We start from the raw sequence: 16,987 nt of genomic DNA, 5'->3' as shown, positions 1-16,987 counted from the left end.
GTCTGCGCACCATGAATTTTTGTAAATCAACCCCTATTTGAATATTCTGGAGAGCTCAGTACCGAAGGAGGCCTTCCAGGGCATTACAAGTCTTCCCTCTGCGGGGTGGGCCGATGGCTACTCTCCATTCTCTAAAGCAACACTTTCACACTAAACACGCCGATTTCTAGCTTTTCTTGAAAAGTTTGAAGTTCTGGCCTCTGGGCTTTCCCCGTGGAAACACACAGTCAAGAGCCAAGTTGCTACTGGCCAGTAGGAGAGGCCGGGAGCTCTCCGGTGAGCCACGGTCCCCACTCCTCCCTTTTGTCTTGCTCCTCTTCTTCCCATACTCCGAGCAACGGCCCACCCTTTGGGCATTTGAGCTGGCATCCCTCCTGTCTGCTTGGGCTGCCCTAACAAAATACTACAGAATAAGTAGCTTAAGCCACAGAAATTAATATTCTCACTGTTCTGGAGGTTGGGAAGTCCGAGGTCAAGGTGCTAGCTGATTTGGTTGCTGGTGAGATCGCCCTTCCTGGCTTGCAGACGGCCACCTTCTCGCTGTGTCCTCCCGTGGAGAAGCGAGTGAGCAAGCACTCTGGTGTCTCTTCCTGTAAGGGTGCTAACCTCGTCACGGAGGGCCCACCCTCAGGACCTCATCGAAACATTATCAAAATCTACCCCTCCCAAAGGCCGCATCTCCAAATACCACCACACTGGGGTTAAAGCTTCATTCAACGTAGGAGTTTGGGAGGGGACACAGTTCAGTCCATAGCATCTCCCCCCTCCCCCTTCCCTGCAGCCTCCTGTCCTCCAAGTTCTGTCCTCTCCTTCCACCAAACCACATCACCATGCGCCTTTCTTTGCGGGCCCTCTCAGCAGAGCATGGTCTACGGGGCGGGAAGTGAGGCACCTAGGGTGCAAACTTTAAGGAGGCTGAGGAAGGTCACGCACATGCATGCAAACGACTGACCTTGCACTTGCATGACCCTGAGAGCGAATGCCTCAGAGTGGGCAGCTGAGGCACCTCGTGCACCTCAGCCTAGTCCCGGGCCCAGTCCTCAGATGGCCTCAGGGGCAGCCGGGCACCCCGGCTCTGTCACGCCTCCCAGCCCGCTCCCTCCCTTGGGTCAGCTCCCTCTCTTCTCAGGATCCAGAAGGGGGGTGTGGCTTCTGGCATGAAGCAGGTGGAGACCAACTCCTATGATGTCCAGCGGCTGCTGCATGTCAAGGGCAAGAGGAACGTGGTGGCTGGAGAGGTGGGCATCGGCCCGGGCCCTGGGGCATGGCCTCCTGTGTCCCCTCCCAGCCTGGGTGGAAGGCAGAGGCCAAGGAGGGGTGAGGGCAGGGAGGAGGTGGGGAAGAGCCGTGGACTGTGGCAAGTATCTGAGTGGAGGTTGCACCTCCCCTCTGGCGTTCCAGGTGGAGGTGTCTTGGAAGAGTTTCAACTGTGGGGATGTTTTTCTCCTGGACCTGGGGAAGATTATCATCCAGTGGAACGGGCCGGAGAGCAACCGCATGGAGAGACTCAGGGTAAGCGCTGCCCATGCACCGCCCCTCTCCCCAGTCCCACCCGCCTCTCTCCTGCCAGTCACACTCGCCAGACGTCTGCCACCCCCAACCTGCCCCCACGTCCCCAGGCCCCTCTCCGCTGACCGCCCTGGACGGTGTGTTCAAAGGTAGATCTGAGTGTCCGTGTGTTTGTGGAGCGGTACGCGTGTTGGGGTTTGCATGCGTTGCTGGGACTCATCCACTGAGGTGTAACAAGTCCCTGCTGTGTGGTGGACCCCGTGCCAAGCATCGTGGGTGCTGTGGTGAATGGCCTCCAGCTGGCTGTCGAGTAGGGGACACAGGCATGAAGAGAGTAGCTGAGGAGTGAGGGGTCGGCATGTGACACTGGGGCTTCTGGGAAGGCTTCCTGGAGGAGGTGGGGTGGGGCAGGGAAGGCCCCAAGGCAGGGGAGAAGTGGCTGGCGCGGGGCAATGGATGGCGATTATAGGGAGCTGGGAGAAGGGAGAGGGCTCGCTCTCGGGGCGTGTTCGGGAGGGCCAGGAGGCTGCATGAGAGGGCTGGGGTCTGTTCTCGGTGCCCAGGAGGTCTGAAGGTCGTCCTGACTTCTGAGTGGAGAAAGGGTGTGGAGGGTCTGCAGGGATGCAGGGAGCCGGCGGCCCCCTGCGTGAGGATGGGAGCAGGTGCCCCGGGCCCCGGGGACAGGAAGAGGGGATCCACTGGCCTTACGTGTGTGGCGGATGGGGCCGAGGAGAGAGGGGCATTGTGCATGAGCCACCGTGGAGTGGATGGAGTGCCATTTCCCGAAATGGGAAAGACCAAGAGCAACAGATTGGGGAAGGTGGGGGAGACGGAGTTCAGTTTGGGGCATCTTAAAACAGGTTATCACGGAGGTTGGGTAAATGAGAGGAGAGCAGAGAGCTGATCTGGGGACAAGAATAGGAAGAAGCCCTGGGACTGGGGCTGGCGACTGAAATGCCGGTCCCCAGAGCAGTGGCCACTGGGCTGAGGAGACGGAGCCAGGGTGTGAGTGTGTGCATGTGTGTGCAATGAGGAAGTGTGCCGTGCACGCGCGCGTGTGTGCATACTTGTGGCCGTGTATACGCACGTGTGTGTGCGCGCATGCGTGCGTGCACGTGCGAGCTCACGAGCACTTTGATATCCAGGGCTCAGCTTTTGTCCAAAACTGCGAAGTAAAATCACAAATTTCAATGTCAAAACAGAAGGCCCAGCAAGTGCACCCCAAACACCCTCCTGCCAATGCGAAACCTGCTTTCCCATGGGGTTCACTTGGTGCACTCTCGGGGGTACAGGCAGGACAGGTGCCTTGTCCCCTGGGGCTGCCGGAGGGGGGCCCGGGCTCTCCTGGCACGGCTGGCGGTGGCGGACGCGGCCCCGTCCCCCCGCCGGCCTTCACGGGTCACCGGGGCCTCCCTGCAGGGCATAACCCTGGCCAAGGAGATCAGAGACCAGGAGCGGGGTGGGCGAACTTACGTGGCGGTGGTGGACGGGGAGAACGAGAAGGAGACCCCGAAGCTGATGGAGATCATGAACCACGTGCTGGGCCCGCGGGGGTCGCTGAAGGCCGCAGTGCCCGACAACGTGGTAGAGCCGGTGGTCAAGGCCGCCCTCAAGTTGTATCAGTGAGTGTCCAGCTGGGCTCTTCGTGGTCGCAGGGTCTCCCCCGGGGGGTGGGAAGGTTGGGCTGTGGGACCCCCCCCATCCCTGTTGTGCCTTTGTCCTGCAGCGTGTCTGACTCAGAGGGAAAGCTGGTGGTTAGAGAAGTCGCCACGAGGCCCCTCACCCAGGACCTGCTCAATCACGAGGTGAGAGGGCGTGGAGACCCCCAGCCCTAGCTCCCATCCCGCTGCACCCTGCCCAGTCTTCCCCAAGTGGGAGAAGTGCCGGGGGCTGGAGCTGGTCCCTGCCTGCTGCTCTGTGGCCCGGCACTGCCGGCTCAGGCCCCCACGCTGCAACCTTGTCTCCCACCTCTAGGACTGTTACATCCTGGACCAGGGGGGCCTGAAGATCTACGTGTGGAAGGGGAAGAATGCCAACACCCAGGAGAGGACAGGAGCCATGAACATGGCACTGGTGTGCAGGGGGGGTCCGGGAAGGGAGCGGGGAGAGAAACAGACGCAGCGGGGGGGAGAGGAGTGGGGTCAGACCGGGTGTAGCGCCAGGCAGAGGCCTTGGAAAGCTCTGGGCCTGACCCAGCTAGGGGTGCTGAGGGTCAGTTCCGTAGCTGCCTTGGGGCTTCTCTGCACGCCAGGGGGCCAGCCTCCAGGCCACCTGGGGGCCTCCTCGGGGTGTGAGCTCCCACCTCAAGTTAGGTTCAGAGAAAGGGAGAAATGGAGGCTGGCCTTCCTGCAAGAGGGGATTTGGTCAGCCGGCAGGTTGGGACCAAGTCAGAGTTTGGGGGTCATTATTAGGGCTAGAGTCAGTAACCCTAGCTGGCTTGGGGTCAGCGTTAGAATGGGGGTTGGGTTCAAGGTTAGAGATGGCAGCTGGTGATTGGGGTTAAAATTGAGGTACGGTCAAGTTTGGGGTCTCTTTGGGTTTTGGGGTTGGGGCCAGAGCAGGGTTTAGCTTTGGGGTCAGCACTGGGACTGGGGTTGGATTCAAGTTTGGGATTGGGACCATGGGTAGGTTTGTGGTTGGGTCTGGTTGGGGTTTGAGCTAGGCTCTGGCTTGCATTGGGGGTGGGGCTGTGGGGGGCTAGGAGAGGGACACAGACTCAGCCACCCCGTTCTCTTCCCAGAACTTTATCAAAGCGAAGCAGTACCAGCCGAACACACAGGTGGAGGTGCAGAGTGATGGGGCTGAGTCAGCTGTCTTTCAGCAGCTCTTCCAGAAGTGGACCCTGCCCAATCGGACTTCAGGCCTGGGCAAAACCCACACCTTGGGCTCCACGGGTGAGGGCCGGCCCGAGGCAGGGTGGGGTCAGGAGCCGGACCTCCCTCCCAGACACGCCTCTTCCATGCGCTCTTTCCCCTGGCGCTGGGCTCCCCCGGTAGGGTGAGGACACGAGGGAACATGAGTAAACTGAGCGGTCACAAAAAGGAAGCTGAGAAGCACCTGTCTTTCCCTTGGAATGGGGTTGTCTCCCTGGAAACCAGATAGCGTCAGTGTCTCACCAGACAATATTTGCTGAACGCAAGCTCAGTACCAGGCCCCTGGAGGAGGATGAAAGCGTTGTCCCTCTCCTGGCCCCTCCGGGAGGCCCTGGTGAAGCCCGAGTCTTAGGGATGGGAGATGGGGTTTCGCATTATAACTGCCACTCTCCAGCTCTGTGACCTTGGGTAAGCCATCCGATCTCTCTAGCCTCAGCTTCCCCATCTGTAAAATGGATCTAAGAATTGCAGTCATCACTCAGGGCTGTTGTGAGGACCTGGGGGACCCCGGCTTGTGACAGCTGGCGTCCTGATCCCCCTGCCCGCCCCCCCAGCCAAAGTAGAGCAGGTGAAGTTTGATGCCACATCCATGCACATGCAGCCTCAGGTGGCCGCCCAGCAGAAGATGGTGGACGACGGGAGCGGCGAGGTGGAGGTATGGTGAGGGTGGGAGGCGGGTGCTGGGTGGGGCGGGGTCGGCGGAACGTGTCCTGGCCCTCAAACCAGCCTGGTACTGGCCCCAGGTGTGGCGCATTGAGGACCTGGAGCTGGTGCCGGTGGACTCCAAGTGGCTAGGCCACTTTTACGGGGGTGACTGCTACCTGCTGCTGTACACCTACCTCATCGGCGAGAAGAAGCACTACCTGCTCTACGTTTGGCAGGTCAGGCCCCACCCTTCCCTGTCCCGAGCACAGCTAGCTCGGCTCCCACTCCAAGCGGCTATCACCCTTGAGTTGAATACCTCTGGTGATGGGGAGCTCACCACCTTTTCCATCCTGGGACTGTTTAGGCTATGAGATCCCAGTGGTACAGGGTACCCCCATTCACAATCCTTGCCCCTTCTCTGAGTTCTTGGAGTCTCCCTTCCAATTTCCATGGCTTCCAGAACATTCTCTTCATCTGCTCAAAGCACCATGGATTTGTGGGTCCAGATGTGAATGCACAGGGAAATGCTTGGGTCCTGGGGGTAGTGGTATGATAGCCATGGTGTTCCCCCGAGTTAGAAGGAGAGGAGGTCTGGGGTTAAGGGCGGAGTAGCAGGTGGTCTAGGGTTGGCGGGGGGCCGGGAAAGGATTAGGTGTGGGGCTGGGATCAAACGGGTCTGGGTCACGTGGGGTTTGGGCTGTGTCCAGGGCGGTATTTGGTGGGGCTGACCGTTGGGTTTGGAGCCAGGTGAGAATCAGGGATGGAGTTGTTGCTGCGGCCGGGGACGGGCTCAGAACTAGGCCCGGCCTCGTCCCCCCAACTTCCATCATGCTTGTGCCCAGGGTAGCCAGGCCAGCCAAGATGAAATAACAGCCTCTGCCTATCAAGCCGTCATCCTGGACCAGAAGTACAACAATGAACTGGTCCAGATCCGGGTCCCGATGGGCAAGGAGCCACCGCACCTCATGGCCATCTTCAAGGGACGAATGGTGATCTACCAGGTGTGGCTGCTGGCTTGAGGCACCTGGCAGGACCCACGATTGCGGCGGGGTGGGCATCAGGAGATGGGGAAGGGGACCTGGGGCTGGGGCGGGGGCGGGCCTGGGGGTGAAGCGCGTGCTTTGTAGGAGAGGACTGTGTGAGGCCCCATCACCCATGTGGAACCGGCAATAGAAACCACCACTCCATAGAAATGAGTATGCAGCGTGGGCAAGTCCCGTTTCTCTCTACACTCCACGGCCCCCCCACCCCCACCCCATCCTCTGCATGAGAAAGGTAGTTCTTTTGGCTAGATTTGCCCACATGATGAGCCTATCCAAACAGCATTGGTGCCTTCCAACGTAATGGAATAGACATCTCCAGCACTCGTTTAAGAAATCAGCTGTTTATGGAGCACCCGCGAAGCCTGCAGCCCTCTGCAAGGTGCAGGGGCTGGAGAAGGCCGGTCTTGTTGGGAGAGCGGGGAACTAACAGCCCGAGGCACCCTGTGGTTAAATACACGCGGGTTGGGTTCACTGCCGAGCGTGAATACAGTAATCTGGGGCAGGCAGGGAGTTCGTGCTGGAGGGGGGGTTTGGAGGGGCTCTTGACATCAGGGTCAGAGTTGAGGCGCTCAGCAGAGGTAAAATGAGGGCATGCAGGGCAGGGGGCACAGCAAGGACAAGAGCCCAGAGGAGGGGATCCACGTAGAGCAGGGAGAAGCCCGGCTGAGCTAAACTGGAGGGTCTGGAGAGAGCAGAGTGAGTCTGGAAGGGCAGTTTGCGCCTGCGTCATGAGGGGCCTGCAAAGGCTGGGCTGAAGAGCTGGTTCCAGTCTATGAGCAGTAGGGAGCCATTGAAGATTTTTCTGAGCAGGGGAGTGCCATGACAAAAGCAATGTTTTGGAAAGGCTAGTCTGATGATGATGCGGCAGAGGACCTGGGGGCCGGCAGACCCCACCCCAGCCTCTCTTCCACTCTGTTCTCTGTGCCCTTCTTGAGAATCTTCCGCTGTCTGTACTAAGTTGCTCCCACCTCTCTCTCTCTGCCTTCTTCTCACCCGCTGCAGGGAGGCACCTCCCGGGCCGACAAACTGGAACCAGTGCCCTCCACACGGCTGTTCCAGGTGCAGGGAACCAGCACCAACAACACCAAGGCCTTTGAGGTCCAACCCCGGGCCAGATTCCTCAACTCCAATGATGTCTTCATCCTTAGGACCCAGTCCTGCTGCTACCTGTGGTGCGGGAAGGTGCGTGCAGTGGCCTCCCCTTCCTCAAGTGGATCTTTGGGGTCCCCGGGCCTCAGGGGAGTCCCTGGCCAGCAAGTCCTTCTGGCTCATTTCCCAGCTGCCCCTAGCCAGTCTCCCTCCACCCTCACATTCTCTGCCTCTAGGTCTGATTCAGTCTCTCTCGTTTTCTTTGTCCCTGGCCACCCCTGCCTGTCCCAGTGTTGGTGGGTCTTTGTGTCTGGGGCTCTCTCTCACTATCCCCGTACCCGTCACGGCCTCTCCGTTGATCTCAGCCTCTTGGATGCTTTCTCTTGCCCTGTAAGGAGAGTGCAGGCTCCTGTCTTCTCTGCTGTTCTTTGCAGTGTCAAGGACAGAGGAGGGGTGTGCATGGGGTCCTGATCCAGGCAGGAGGGGCCCTCTTGGACCCAGGAGCTCTGGGCCAGTAAACGTGGTGGAAGGGTGGGGGTAGGTGTGGCGGTAGAGATGGTCTCCCCCAACACAGCTGACCCCCTCTCCCCAGGGCTGTAGTGGGGACGAGCGGGAGATGGCCAAGATGGTTGCGGACACCATCTCCCGGACAGAGAAACAAGTGGTGGTGGAAGGGCAGGAGCCGGCCAGCTTCTGGGTAGCCCTGGGCGGAAAGGCTCCCTATGCCAGCACCAAGAGGTAACTATGGGGTCCCTCTGCCTCCAGCTCACCTTCTGCGCTGGGGAGCCTCCTAGCTGCTCCAGCCCATGGCCCAGAGTCTGCAGTGAGCATGGACTGAGGACTCTGTGTACCAGTCCCCAGGGCTACTAGATGAAAAAAGAAGGGGCGGCCCAATGGGCCCTCAGAGCCCTGTGAGCCCAGGGGCATGCCTGGGGCCCGGTGGGGGTTTTCTTGGCAAATGAAGTTCACAGGCTAGGAAGCAACTCAAAGAGAGGGGCAGGGCTTGCCCTTGGGGACAAAGCTGCCAGAACCCTGTTCTTTAGTCCTGACACAGGACCTGGATGCTGAGAAGCCCCAGCTGGAAACACTTTCCGGTATTTTTTCTAGAGCATACCCAGGGTCCACTATTCCCCCGTTCAAAAGCGAAAAGGGCTTTCCTGCAGTAGCAGGAGAAGGCCTAGAAGGAAGATATCAGAACTTCCCCACGGCCTGCAGAAGAGCCTCTGGAATGCTCGTCCTGGAAAGGCAGCGGGGACTTCTCCCTTGGAGCGCTCTCAGACTCTTGCGAGGAGGGGGGCACTTTTCGTGTGGTTAGAAAAAAGAGCATTTTCCTCGAAGTTGGGCTTCTTGTGTCGGAGTTCTGCGTCCTCCATTTTTCCTTCCCCACACCTTCTTCTTGCCGCCACAATTTTCTCTGCATCTTGCAGACTGCAGGAGGAAACCCTGGCCATCACCCCCCGGCTCTTTGAATGTTCCAACCAGACCGGGTGCTTCCTGGCCACAGAAATCCCTGACTTCAATCAGGATGACTTGGAAGAGGACGATGTGTTCCTGCTTGATGTCTGGGACCAGGTAGGATTGAGGCCTGGGGCCCTCCCTTCCCACCAGCTCAAGCCCCAGGGCCAAGAAATAGTGACTTTATGGACAGGTAAGATTTGACATTTTCTGGGCTCCCTCATTCATTCTTCCTGGGAGTAGTACTGTGAACAACAAGAGCCTAAGGAAGAAGGAGGCAGGTAGAGAGGAATGTTCCGGAAGGGGCTGCAGTGCGGGATGTATTTTCCCAAAGCCCCGTTTCTTTCACATGGCAGAAGCATGTTTCTGAGGGTCTGCAGCTCTGGAGAGACCGGGAGTCCCACACTGGCAGAGTCTCCAAGTAGAGGACACCTGTCCAACCTCTTCATCTCCCAGATGCAAAGTCGAGCCAGAAGGGGCCTGCCCGAGGTCACTTGGCTCCACTGTCAGTCATCAGAGCCTGGTGGACCCCAGGTGGAGCCCGGTGGGCCCGGGAGGACAGGAAGGCCTGCGCGAACTCTGGATTCTCCACAGGTCTTCTTCTGGATCGGGAAGCATGCCAAAGAGGAGGAGAAAAAAGCTGCAGCAATCACAGCACAGGAATACCTCAAGACCCACCCCAGCGGCCGTGACCCCGAGACCCCCATCATTGTGGTGAAGCAGGGACACGAGCCCCCCACCTTCACAGGCTGGTTCCTGGCATGGGATCCCTTCAAGTGGAGTGTGAGTGGCCAGCACCCCCTGATCCTTCCAGCCCAGCAGGACCTGCTCCAGGAGGCCGCTCACAGCACACCCCAAGGGCAGGGCAGACTTCCAGGCTTTTCTATTCATTGTGATAGACGACCAGTGACAGATTTTTAAAGGGGTCCTAGGGGACCTCGAATAAAAAGTCAGACTGTGTAAGTCAATGAAGCCCCCTGGTGAGGGAGAGGAAAGGAAGTCTATCAAAAACCCAGGCTCATGTCCGTGCCTTTCTTGTGCACGAGATGTAGCTCAGAGCTGATGGACATTCTTGCTAAGAGCTGTACTGACCATTTGAACTTAAATCAACTAAAGTTAAACAAAACTGAAGATTCAATTTCTCACAAGCCCCAAGCTAACTGCTTCGTAGCCACTCGTGGCTAGTGGCTCCCAGGTTGGACAGCGCAGAGAAAGAACATTTCCATCACTGTAGAAACTTCTCCGGGACAGTGTTGGTGGATCCTCAAACCAGATGAAAATGACACATGTCAGTTCTTTAAAGGACAGACGAATGTCTTCCTGGTACCCACTTCTAAGCAAAATGGGTCATACGTGTGGTCCTTACCTGAGGGACAGTGAGTCAGACTACCACAGGACTTTCCTGAACTGGCCTCAGATAGAAGCAGAGGGCAGGTCCTCAAAATGGAAGCCTGTGCAAGTTTTCTACAGGAAGGAGGAAGGCTGAGGCCTGGTGACTTTAGGTGCACAACGGCAGTCATGATGCGCCATGCTGGGGGCCAGGCTCTGGGCTTATAGAGATGTGGCTCCTCATGGAGCCAGTGTCCCTTTGATTCCCTTCACCATTCTGCGGCAGGGTCCCCCTCCAGGCTCTGGGAGGAGGTCCCTGGCTTCCAAGCCCCCCATGTTCCCCAGAGCCTCCACAGTGGAGGCAGCTTCTCCAGGCTGCATGTGGCTGCCCACACTGCCTCTGAGGGTGGCCTCTATCCCCATGTGGGGCTGAGCAGGGCCTTTCCTGACCATCAGCCCTGTGGGTGTTCATCCTCACTCTCTAGCCTCCTTTTTCAGGGTCCCTCCTCTAGCCCCCACCCCTGGGCCTTAGGCCAGCCCTCTTTCAACCTCCCGAAAGGAAAAAAATTCTTCCATGTCCTCTGCTGAGAGCCGGGTCTAACTTGTTATTGGCTTTATGTGCAGAACACCAAATCCTATGAGGACCTGAAGGCGGAGCTTGGAAACTCTGGGGACTGGGGCCAGATCACTGTGGTGAGTACAGGGCAGGTGGTTGGGGGACGTCGCCGCCCCGTGGGAGCTGAGAAAGCTCCAGAAAAGATAGCAGGGTCCTGGGCTTCCCTTTCCACCATGTCCTCCCACCGCTCATGGAAGTGCTTCTCCCTGTTGAATTCAAGGCCTCCTGCTGTTTCTTCTCCTCCATGGCCTAGTCTGAGCATGCATAAGAATCCGGGTGATGGGAGCCAGGAGCGAGGTGGGGACAGCTGGTTAAAACGCAGATCCCAAAGTCCCCTTCACTCCCCCACATTCTGGTGCGTGGAATCGGAATGAGCCCCAGGAATATGCTTGTTTTAAATGAAGAGCCAGGTGATTTGATGCAGTTAGTCCATGGACTACACTTCGAGACAGAATGATTTGTCTGCTGTGGTCACCCCTGGGGTCCTTTCTCCGGGTGCAAACTGCAGTCTCTCAGTTAGTGAACAGAACCCCGTGCATTGAACCCGTTGGCCCTGGGTTATGGGAATCTGAAAGCAAAACCTTTCCTTCAAGAAGTTCATAGCCTCGCAGGGGAGGCAGGGCCAAGTAGACTCTGTAGAAATGTGTCCAGAACACGACAGCAATTTCATGAGCACGCTGGCTTAATCAGCAGATAAGGCTGGCTCCTCAGCCCCACCCGCAGCCTGAGTATCCTGTGCCCTCAATAGACCCTTCCTGGTGGACTGATGTTTCAGGCAGGAAAGCATGGATAGATAGGTCAAGGCTAAGGGAATTTACTGATGACAGTTTCATAACAGATAAGAGAAAGAGGGTCATAAACGTCCAAGGTGGACCTTGAACATCTGTGGGAAGCCATGGAGAAGTTCATAAGTCATAGAACAAAATAATCATCTTGGACCCATTGGCTTTGGTTGGATGCAAACCACCAAGTTTTAGCTCACAGATCCAATCAGGTGTTGTGTTCTTACGAGGAGTGTGCGTATGGGGGTCATGGGAGGCTTCTCGAAGGAGATGCTCTAGAATCAATGTTGACTCCGGAGCGAAAAGCAGCCTGGGAGGTAGCCACAAACCAGCAGGATGAACCAGTGGTTTCCTTCTCTTCCCTAGGAGATCACCAAACCTAAACTGGACGTGTTCAATGCGAATAGCAACCTCGTTTCTGGGCCTCTACCCATCTTTCCCCTGGAGCAGTTGGTGAACAAGCCTGTGGAGGAGCTCCCCGAGGGTGTGGACCCCAGCAAGAAGGAGGTAGGTCAGGCTCGAGGATGAAGAAAGCTGGCTGGCCGTCTGCTGGACAATACTAACTGACCCCCAGATTGTGCCCTGCAGGTGATTAGGTGCTGGGGATGCCCTGGTGAACAAAACATACCTGGTCTCCACCTTCACGTGAGATGACATCTCAGTGGGGACAGAGGGTTCAAAGGACCCTGATTACACTATGATTTAATTTCAGTGATGGTAAGCGCTACAAGGTGAAGTACAGGTGCCATGAAGGGTCTTCCAAAAAGGAACCTGACAGAGATTTCCTTCTGAAAGGTGAACAGGAATTATTCAGGCAAAATGGATTTTTCCTGGAGAAGCGAACAGCATGCGTGAAGCCCAGAGGCAGGGAATGAGCACAGTGGGGATTAATTTTAAAAAGTTTAAAAATCTTAAAAAAAAAAAAGATTTTATTTTTAAGTAATCTCTGCACCCAATGTGGGGCTCGAACTCACAAACCCGGGATCAAGAGTGGCACACTCCACCGATGGAGCCAGCCAGGTTTTATAAAACCTTAAAAAAAAAAAAAAAAAGATCTGGGCGCCTGGGTGGCTCAGTTGGTTAAGCGACTGCCTTCGGCTCAGGTCATGATCCTGGAGTCCCGGCATCGAGTCCCGCATCGGGCTCCCTGCTCAGCTGGGAGTCTGCTTCTCCCTCTGACCCTCTTCCCTCTCGTGCTATCTCTCATTCTCTCTCTCTCAAATAAATAAAATCTTAAAAAAAAAATGAAAATTAAAAAAAAAAAGATCACTATGGCTACCCAGTGAAGAAGGGACTGGAAGGTGGCAAAAGCAGCGGCCAGAGGCTGGTTGAATGGTGGCTGGGGAAGTGGAGGGAAGGAGGGGGTTTAGAGGAATTTTAGGAGGTAAAGTCAATGACACTAGGTAATTACTGGATGAAGGGTGTGATTGGGGGGGGCAATTGCATCATTTTCGAAGATAAAAAAAAACCCTGGGTCAGACTGAGCTTAGAGGGGGACAACCGTGAGTATGGTGGTAGCCATGCCGTTTGAGGCACCCGGGGACATCCCGGGTGATGCCTATTTGGTGGGCAGGCTATTCAGAGACCCACCAGCGCGCAGCGCTTCCGGTGCCTGCACCTGCAGGCCCACGTGGGTCACTCGTGGGGAGAGAGTATGGCAAGAAGAGAGCTTGTTAAAAATACATTTCCAGTATTCATTCCCACTAAAGGCAGATCCAAAATGGATGGCTGATCTAGTGTGATGGGGGTATCAAAAGACAACGTACTCTCGGGATGATAAACCATAAAGACGTCTTGCTAGTGAATTAAGTAATCTACAGAAGAGAGATGCCTGATTTCTCCAAGTCTGTTAGGGGTTTGGGCCCGATATATGTTTAAGTGTATTGTTCCCAGAGCATTTGCGTCCTGCCCTTCACCTTGGAGACCATGTTCATGCATTCTTTCCCAGATCTACCCATCTGTGTCCTCACTGGAATATTGGGACGATCCCAACATATTTTTTGTAACAGTAATATTATAAATATTATTTGCCCAGCCCCTGGTATGTAAATGTAAGCTGCTGTTACAACTGCCTGAGGAAACTGGAGGGAGGGCAAGTGACTTGCCTGATGTGCCTGACATAGCGACTTAGCAGCGAGTCAGAGCAAGGACCAGGTCATCGGAGTCCTGCCGCTCCCATGGTACCATGTGGCTCGGAGTATTTCTAAAAGGAGGGGCAGCTGGTGTTATTGAACCCGGTGACTGATAGGAGGCTGAATGGATGGTGAATTCAGAATGGGACAAACAGAATCAAGACAGCCCTACCATGGTTGATACAGTCTACAAAATCTAAGATCCTTTTTAAAAAGTCAGTTGTCCGTTGCTGATTTTTTAAAAGAGATTTAAGAGAGAGAGAGAGAGAGAGAGAGAGCACGCACATGCGAGGGGTGGGGAGGGGCAGAGGGCGAAGGAGGGAGAATCCCGAGAGACTCCCCTCTGAGAGCGAAGCCCAGCAGGGCTTGATCTCCAGACCCTGAGATCATGACCTGTGCCGAAACCAAGAGTCGGACGCTTAACTGACTGCGCCACCAGGAGCCCCAGTACATTCTTGTGGGGAAGCTGTAGGTCAGTGTTAAGTGGAGAGGGTAGGAGAGGACTTCAGGCCTCTCTGGCTGCCCCAAACTCGGAAGGGGAGCCAGTGACGATGAACAGTGGGGTGGTGGGTCTGGCTGCAGGCAGTAGCAAGAGGATAATGTTTGAGTACCAGTGAGTAAGCCAGAGAGGCAGATGTGGGTATGGGTGAGGCCAGTCATCACCTGGCAGGACAACAGAGTCCAAGAGCAGGCCTAGTGGAAAGATACAAGTCCACTGGGATGGGCAGTTCCTGCTATCTACCCTGGGCGTCAGAGTCCAGAAGTCTCAGCCAAGCCGTGGAGCCGGCCTGGCTGGGGCCAGGGAGGGCACCTGCAGCCACAGCTGCGAGGGACCTGGGGCTGGGGTTTGCTACAAACCAGTTTGGGGTAGGCAGCTCTTCCCCATCCACTGATGCCCAAACCACTCACCTTTCCTCTCTTCTTCCCTGCCTGGGGGAGTGGGCAGGCTCTCAGGGGACTTGAGAATGCCCAGGGGTGGGAGGCAAACCTAAAGACAGGTTCCATCTGAGCTTGAAGTCCACCTACAGATGTTGTCCAAGCTGTTCAATTAGGGCTCTCTGCAGGAGTGGGCTCACTCTCCTGGGGTTGGCAGGGGGGCTCACATTGAAAAGAAACCCATGGCTCTTACCACCCCATCCCCTTCTTGGTGCCTGGGGAGCAGAGATGAAGGCTGGGAGATGCTGTTTTCTAGTAGCTTCAGTTTGGGGTTCTCACGTGAATGTGCCTTGAGGGTACCTGGCTTGCCTTAAGCAGTAGCCCTATTACATCATGTTAGATGGGAGCAAATGTTGTTTCAGGCAATCCCCTCATCTTATGGAGAAAGATACATACCGCTGGCTTAGGAAGGTGTCTCCCAATCACGATCTCTAAGCCAAGAGTAAAAAGGTAGAATGGTGCTATCCAACCTTCTAGATCATTCATAGGATGGGAGAAGCCAGCATGAGTCATCCAAATATTTTGTTTCCCAGGGGGTTTTGCAAGTGCCACAGCTGTGCCTGGACGCTAGACTGCTGCTTGCTGGGCCCGTCGCGCTGGGGCGGCCAGCCTGCTCGCTCAGTCCCCAGCAAGGTAGCGTCCAGGAGGGCGAGTGCCTCCCCAGGGTCATGGCTCTCTCGAGCAGAGCTGGGCCTCCTGTGGTAACAGCAACTGAGTCTCATATATTCAGACCTGGGCAGATTCCCTTTGGGGGCTCATCTGCTTACTCTGTGGGCCAGATTTACAGAAAGTAGGATCCTCTCGCTTAGGTTCACTGTTTACTGAGTAAAGACAGATGAACAAGATACCTTGTTTCCAGTGCCTTTTCATGTGTAATATTATTTTCATCCCCCTAAAAGCATTACAAAGCAAAAATTGGCCTTTAAGATTTTTTCCCATTTTATTATTTTTTAAAGATTTTATTTATTCATGAAAGACAGAGAGAGAGAGAGGCAGAGGGAGAAGCAGGCTCCCAAGGAGCAGGGAGCCCGACGCGGGACTCGATCCCAGGACCCTGGGATCATGACCTGAGCCGAAGGCAGACGCTCAACCATCTGAGCCACCCAGGCACCCGCTTTTCCCATTTTAGAGAGGAAAACTAAGACATTCTCTTAGCAAATTCCCTAGCCAAGCGAAGTCAAATGTCCCGATTCTTATTTCAGAGCTAGGGTGCACTTGTCAACAGGAGCTCAATCTACTTCACGTTGCTCATGTTCCAAATTCAGGGATCACACTTAGACCTCAACATGCCGCCTGGCTCCTCCCCATCTCTTTCCGGGTTCTCCTGACATTCCCTATTTTTGTTCTTCATGTGACTGCTATGCCACACCTATAGGACTCATCCATGTAAACCCCGGGGGAGAATGTGACCCCTGCCGTCTGGTTTCTCTCTTCTTCTAGGAGTACCTGTCCACCGAGGATTTCACCAAGGCCTTGGGGATGACACCCACTGCCTTCTCTGCCCTCCCGCGATGGAAGCAACAACAACTCAAGAAAGAAAAAGGCCTGTTTTGAGAAGGAGTGGTTGTGGTTGGAGAGCAGTTCCCTACCCTGCTTGCAGTTTCCTTGTTTTCATCACTGGTATATTAGTCCTATACTAATTGAAGTGAAATTTTACCTGTGAGCAACCTATTCTTCCAGAATGGTACCTCCATAAGGAGACTGTGGTCCCAATTTCAGCTCTTAAGAAGGTGGTCACATTGTTTCGACCCTGGGGTGTTAATGTCACTTTTAACCATCCTGTTCTAGAGCTCTCCCTCCTTAGAAGAGCAAACACTCCACAGAACATTCTAATTCTGAGGAGTCATCCCTAGGTTTTCCTCTCCTGTAAGTTGTTTTTAACCATGGAAAGCGGGCTGCAGCCTTTGGCAGTTTCACATCTTTCCCAGAGTAATGGCTTTTCCTTCTCACATATGTTCTTCACTGACTTGGATGAGAGGTTAAAGGGCACTCCTTTGCAAGAGTTGAATGGCCTGGGGAAGGGCCCCGTTAGGAAGTTTCACAACACTAACCTGTCCCCAGTGAGAGCAGCATACCCACTGGGTCTAGAACAGAGGTCATTTTCACCCCTATCTGGTAATAATAAGGCAAAGGAAGAGCTTAGCTAAGGCCAATGCCGAGTTTACAAAGTGTTATCCAGAACCTCTGCCAAGCTTCCCGGGCTCCTCCAGTGAAAACGAGAACTCGGTGCTGCCTCCAGCCATTTGTTGGTTTGCCCTTCCATCTCCTTTAAGGTGTAATGGTGCTGCATTGAAATCCAAGTCAGAAGGGAACAGAAAGTGATTTCACAACCTCAACAAATGGTTGTTAAGTGTCTGTAAGGATAAGTCTTTTCCAGAAATGACAGTCAAACCAACGCAAGGTTAATAAAGGCTTTAATTTCACACACACAAAAAACTCTATGCATAATTTAAAAAGGAAACAAAAACAAGGAAAAACCGTAAAGGATACAGAGGAACAGTTCTGCTAAAACACAGATAAAGTGCCGCTCCATACGAAACAACATAAAGAATCAGAATCAAGTCACTCTGAACACAAA

The 16,987-nt window shown here is 55.1% G+C and overlaps 1 protein-coding gene across 1 annotated transcript in view; it reads left to right on the top strand.

Moving 5' to 3' along the window:
- Window positions 1–16,032, top strand: part of VIL1 (villin 1) — a 17,672-nt gene extending 1,640 nt beyond the window's left edge. Inside the window, exons 4-19 of the mRNA XM_028092249.2 lie at window positions 1,130–1,238; window positions 1,402–1,512; window positions 2,929–3,131; window positions 3,236–3,314; window positions 3,484–3,582; window positions 4,250–4,403; window positions 4,937–5,037; window positions 5,126–5,263; window positions 5,870–6,028; window positions 7,073–7,252; window positions 7,752–7,897; window positions 8,587–8,731; window positions 9,209–9,397; window positions 10,568–10,636; window positions 11,708–11,848; window positions 15,850–16,032. Of these exons, the coding sequence (XP_027948050.1) occupies window positions 1,130–1,238; window positions 1,402–1,512; window positions 2,929–3,131; window positions 3,236–3,314; window positions 3,484–3,582; window positions 4,250–4,403; window positions 4,937–5,037; window positions 5,126–5,263; window positions 5,870–6,028; window positions 7,073–7,252; window positions 7,752–7,897; window positions 8,587–8,731; window positions 9,209–9,397; window positions 10,568–10,636; window positions 11,708–11,848; window positions 15,850–15,963 (2,137 nt within the window). The 3' untranslated portion in view covers window positions 15,964–16,032. The remainder of the gene's footprint in view (window positions 1–1,129; window positions 1,239–1,401; window positions 1,513–2,928; window positions 3,132–3,235; window positions 3,315–3,483; window positions 3,583–4,249; window positions 4,404–4,936; window positions 5,038–5,125; window positions 5,264–5,869; window positions 6,029–7,072; window positions 7,253–7,751; window positions 7,898–8,586; window positions 8,732–9,208; window positions 9,398–10,567; window positions 10,637–11,707; window positions 11,849–15,849) is intronic.
- Window positions 16,033–16,987: the final 955 nt, after the last annotated feature.

This window comes from Eumetopias jubatus, unplaced genomic scaffold (assembly GCF_037043125.1).
Source record: "Eumetopias jubatus isolate StellerSeaLion01/CBP00866 unplaced genomic scaffold, mEumJub1_p1.0 scaffold_3, whole genome shotgun sequence".
NCBI lineage: Eukaryota > Metazoa > Chordata > Mammalia > Carnivora > Otariidae > Eumetopias > Eumetopias jubatus.
Note: the sequence above shows the minus strand (reverse complement) of the source record. Positions and strands in the feature narration are given on the sequence as shown.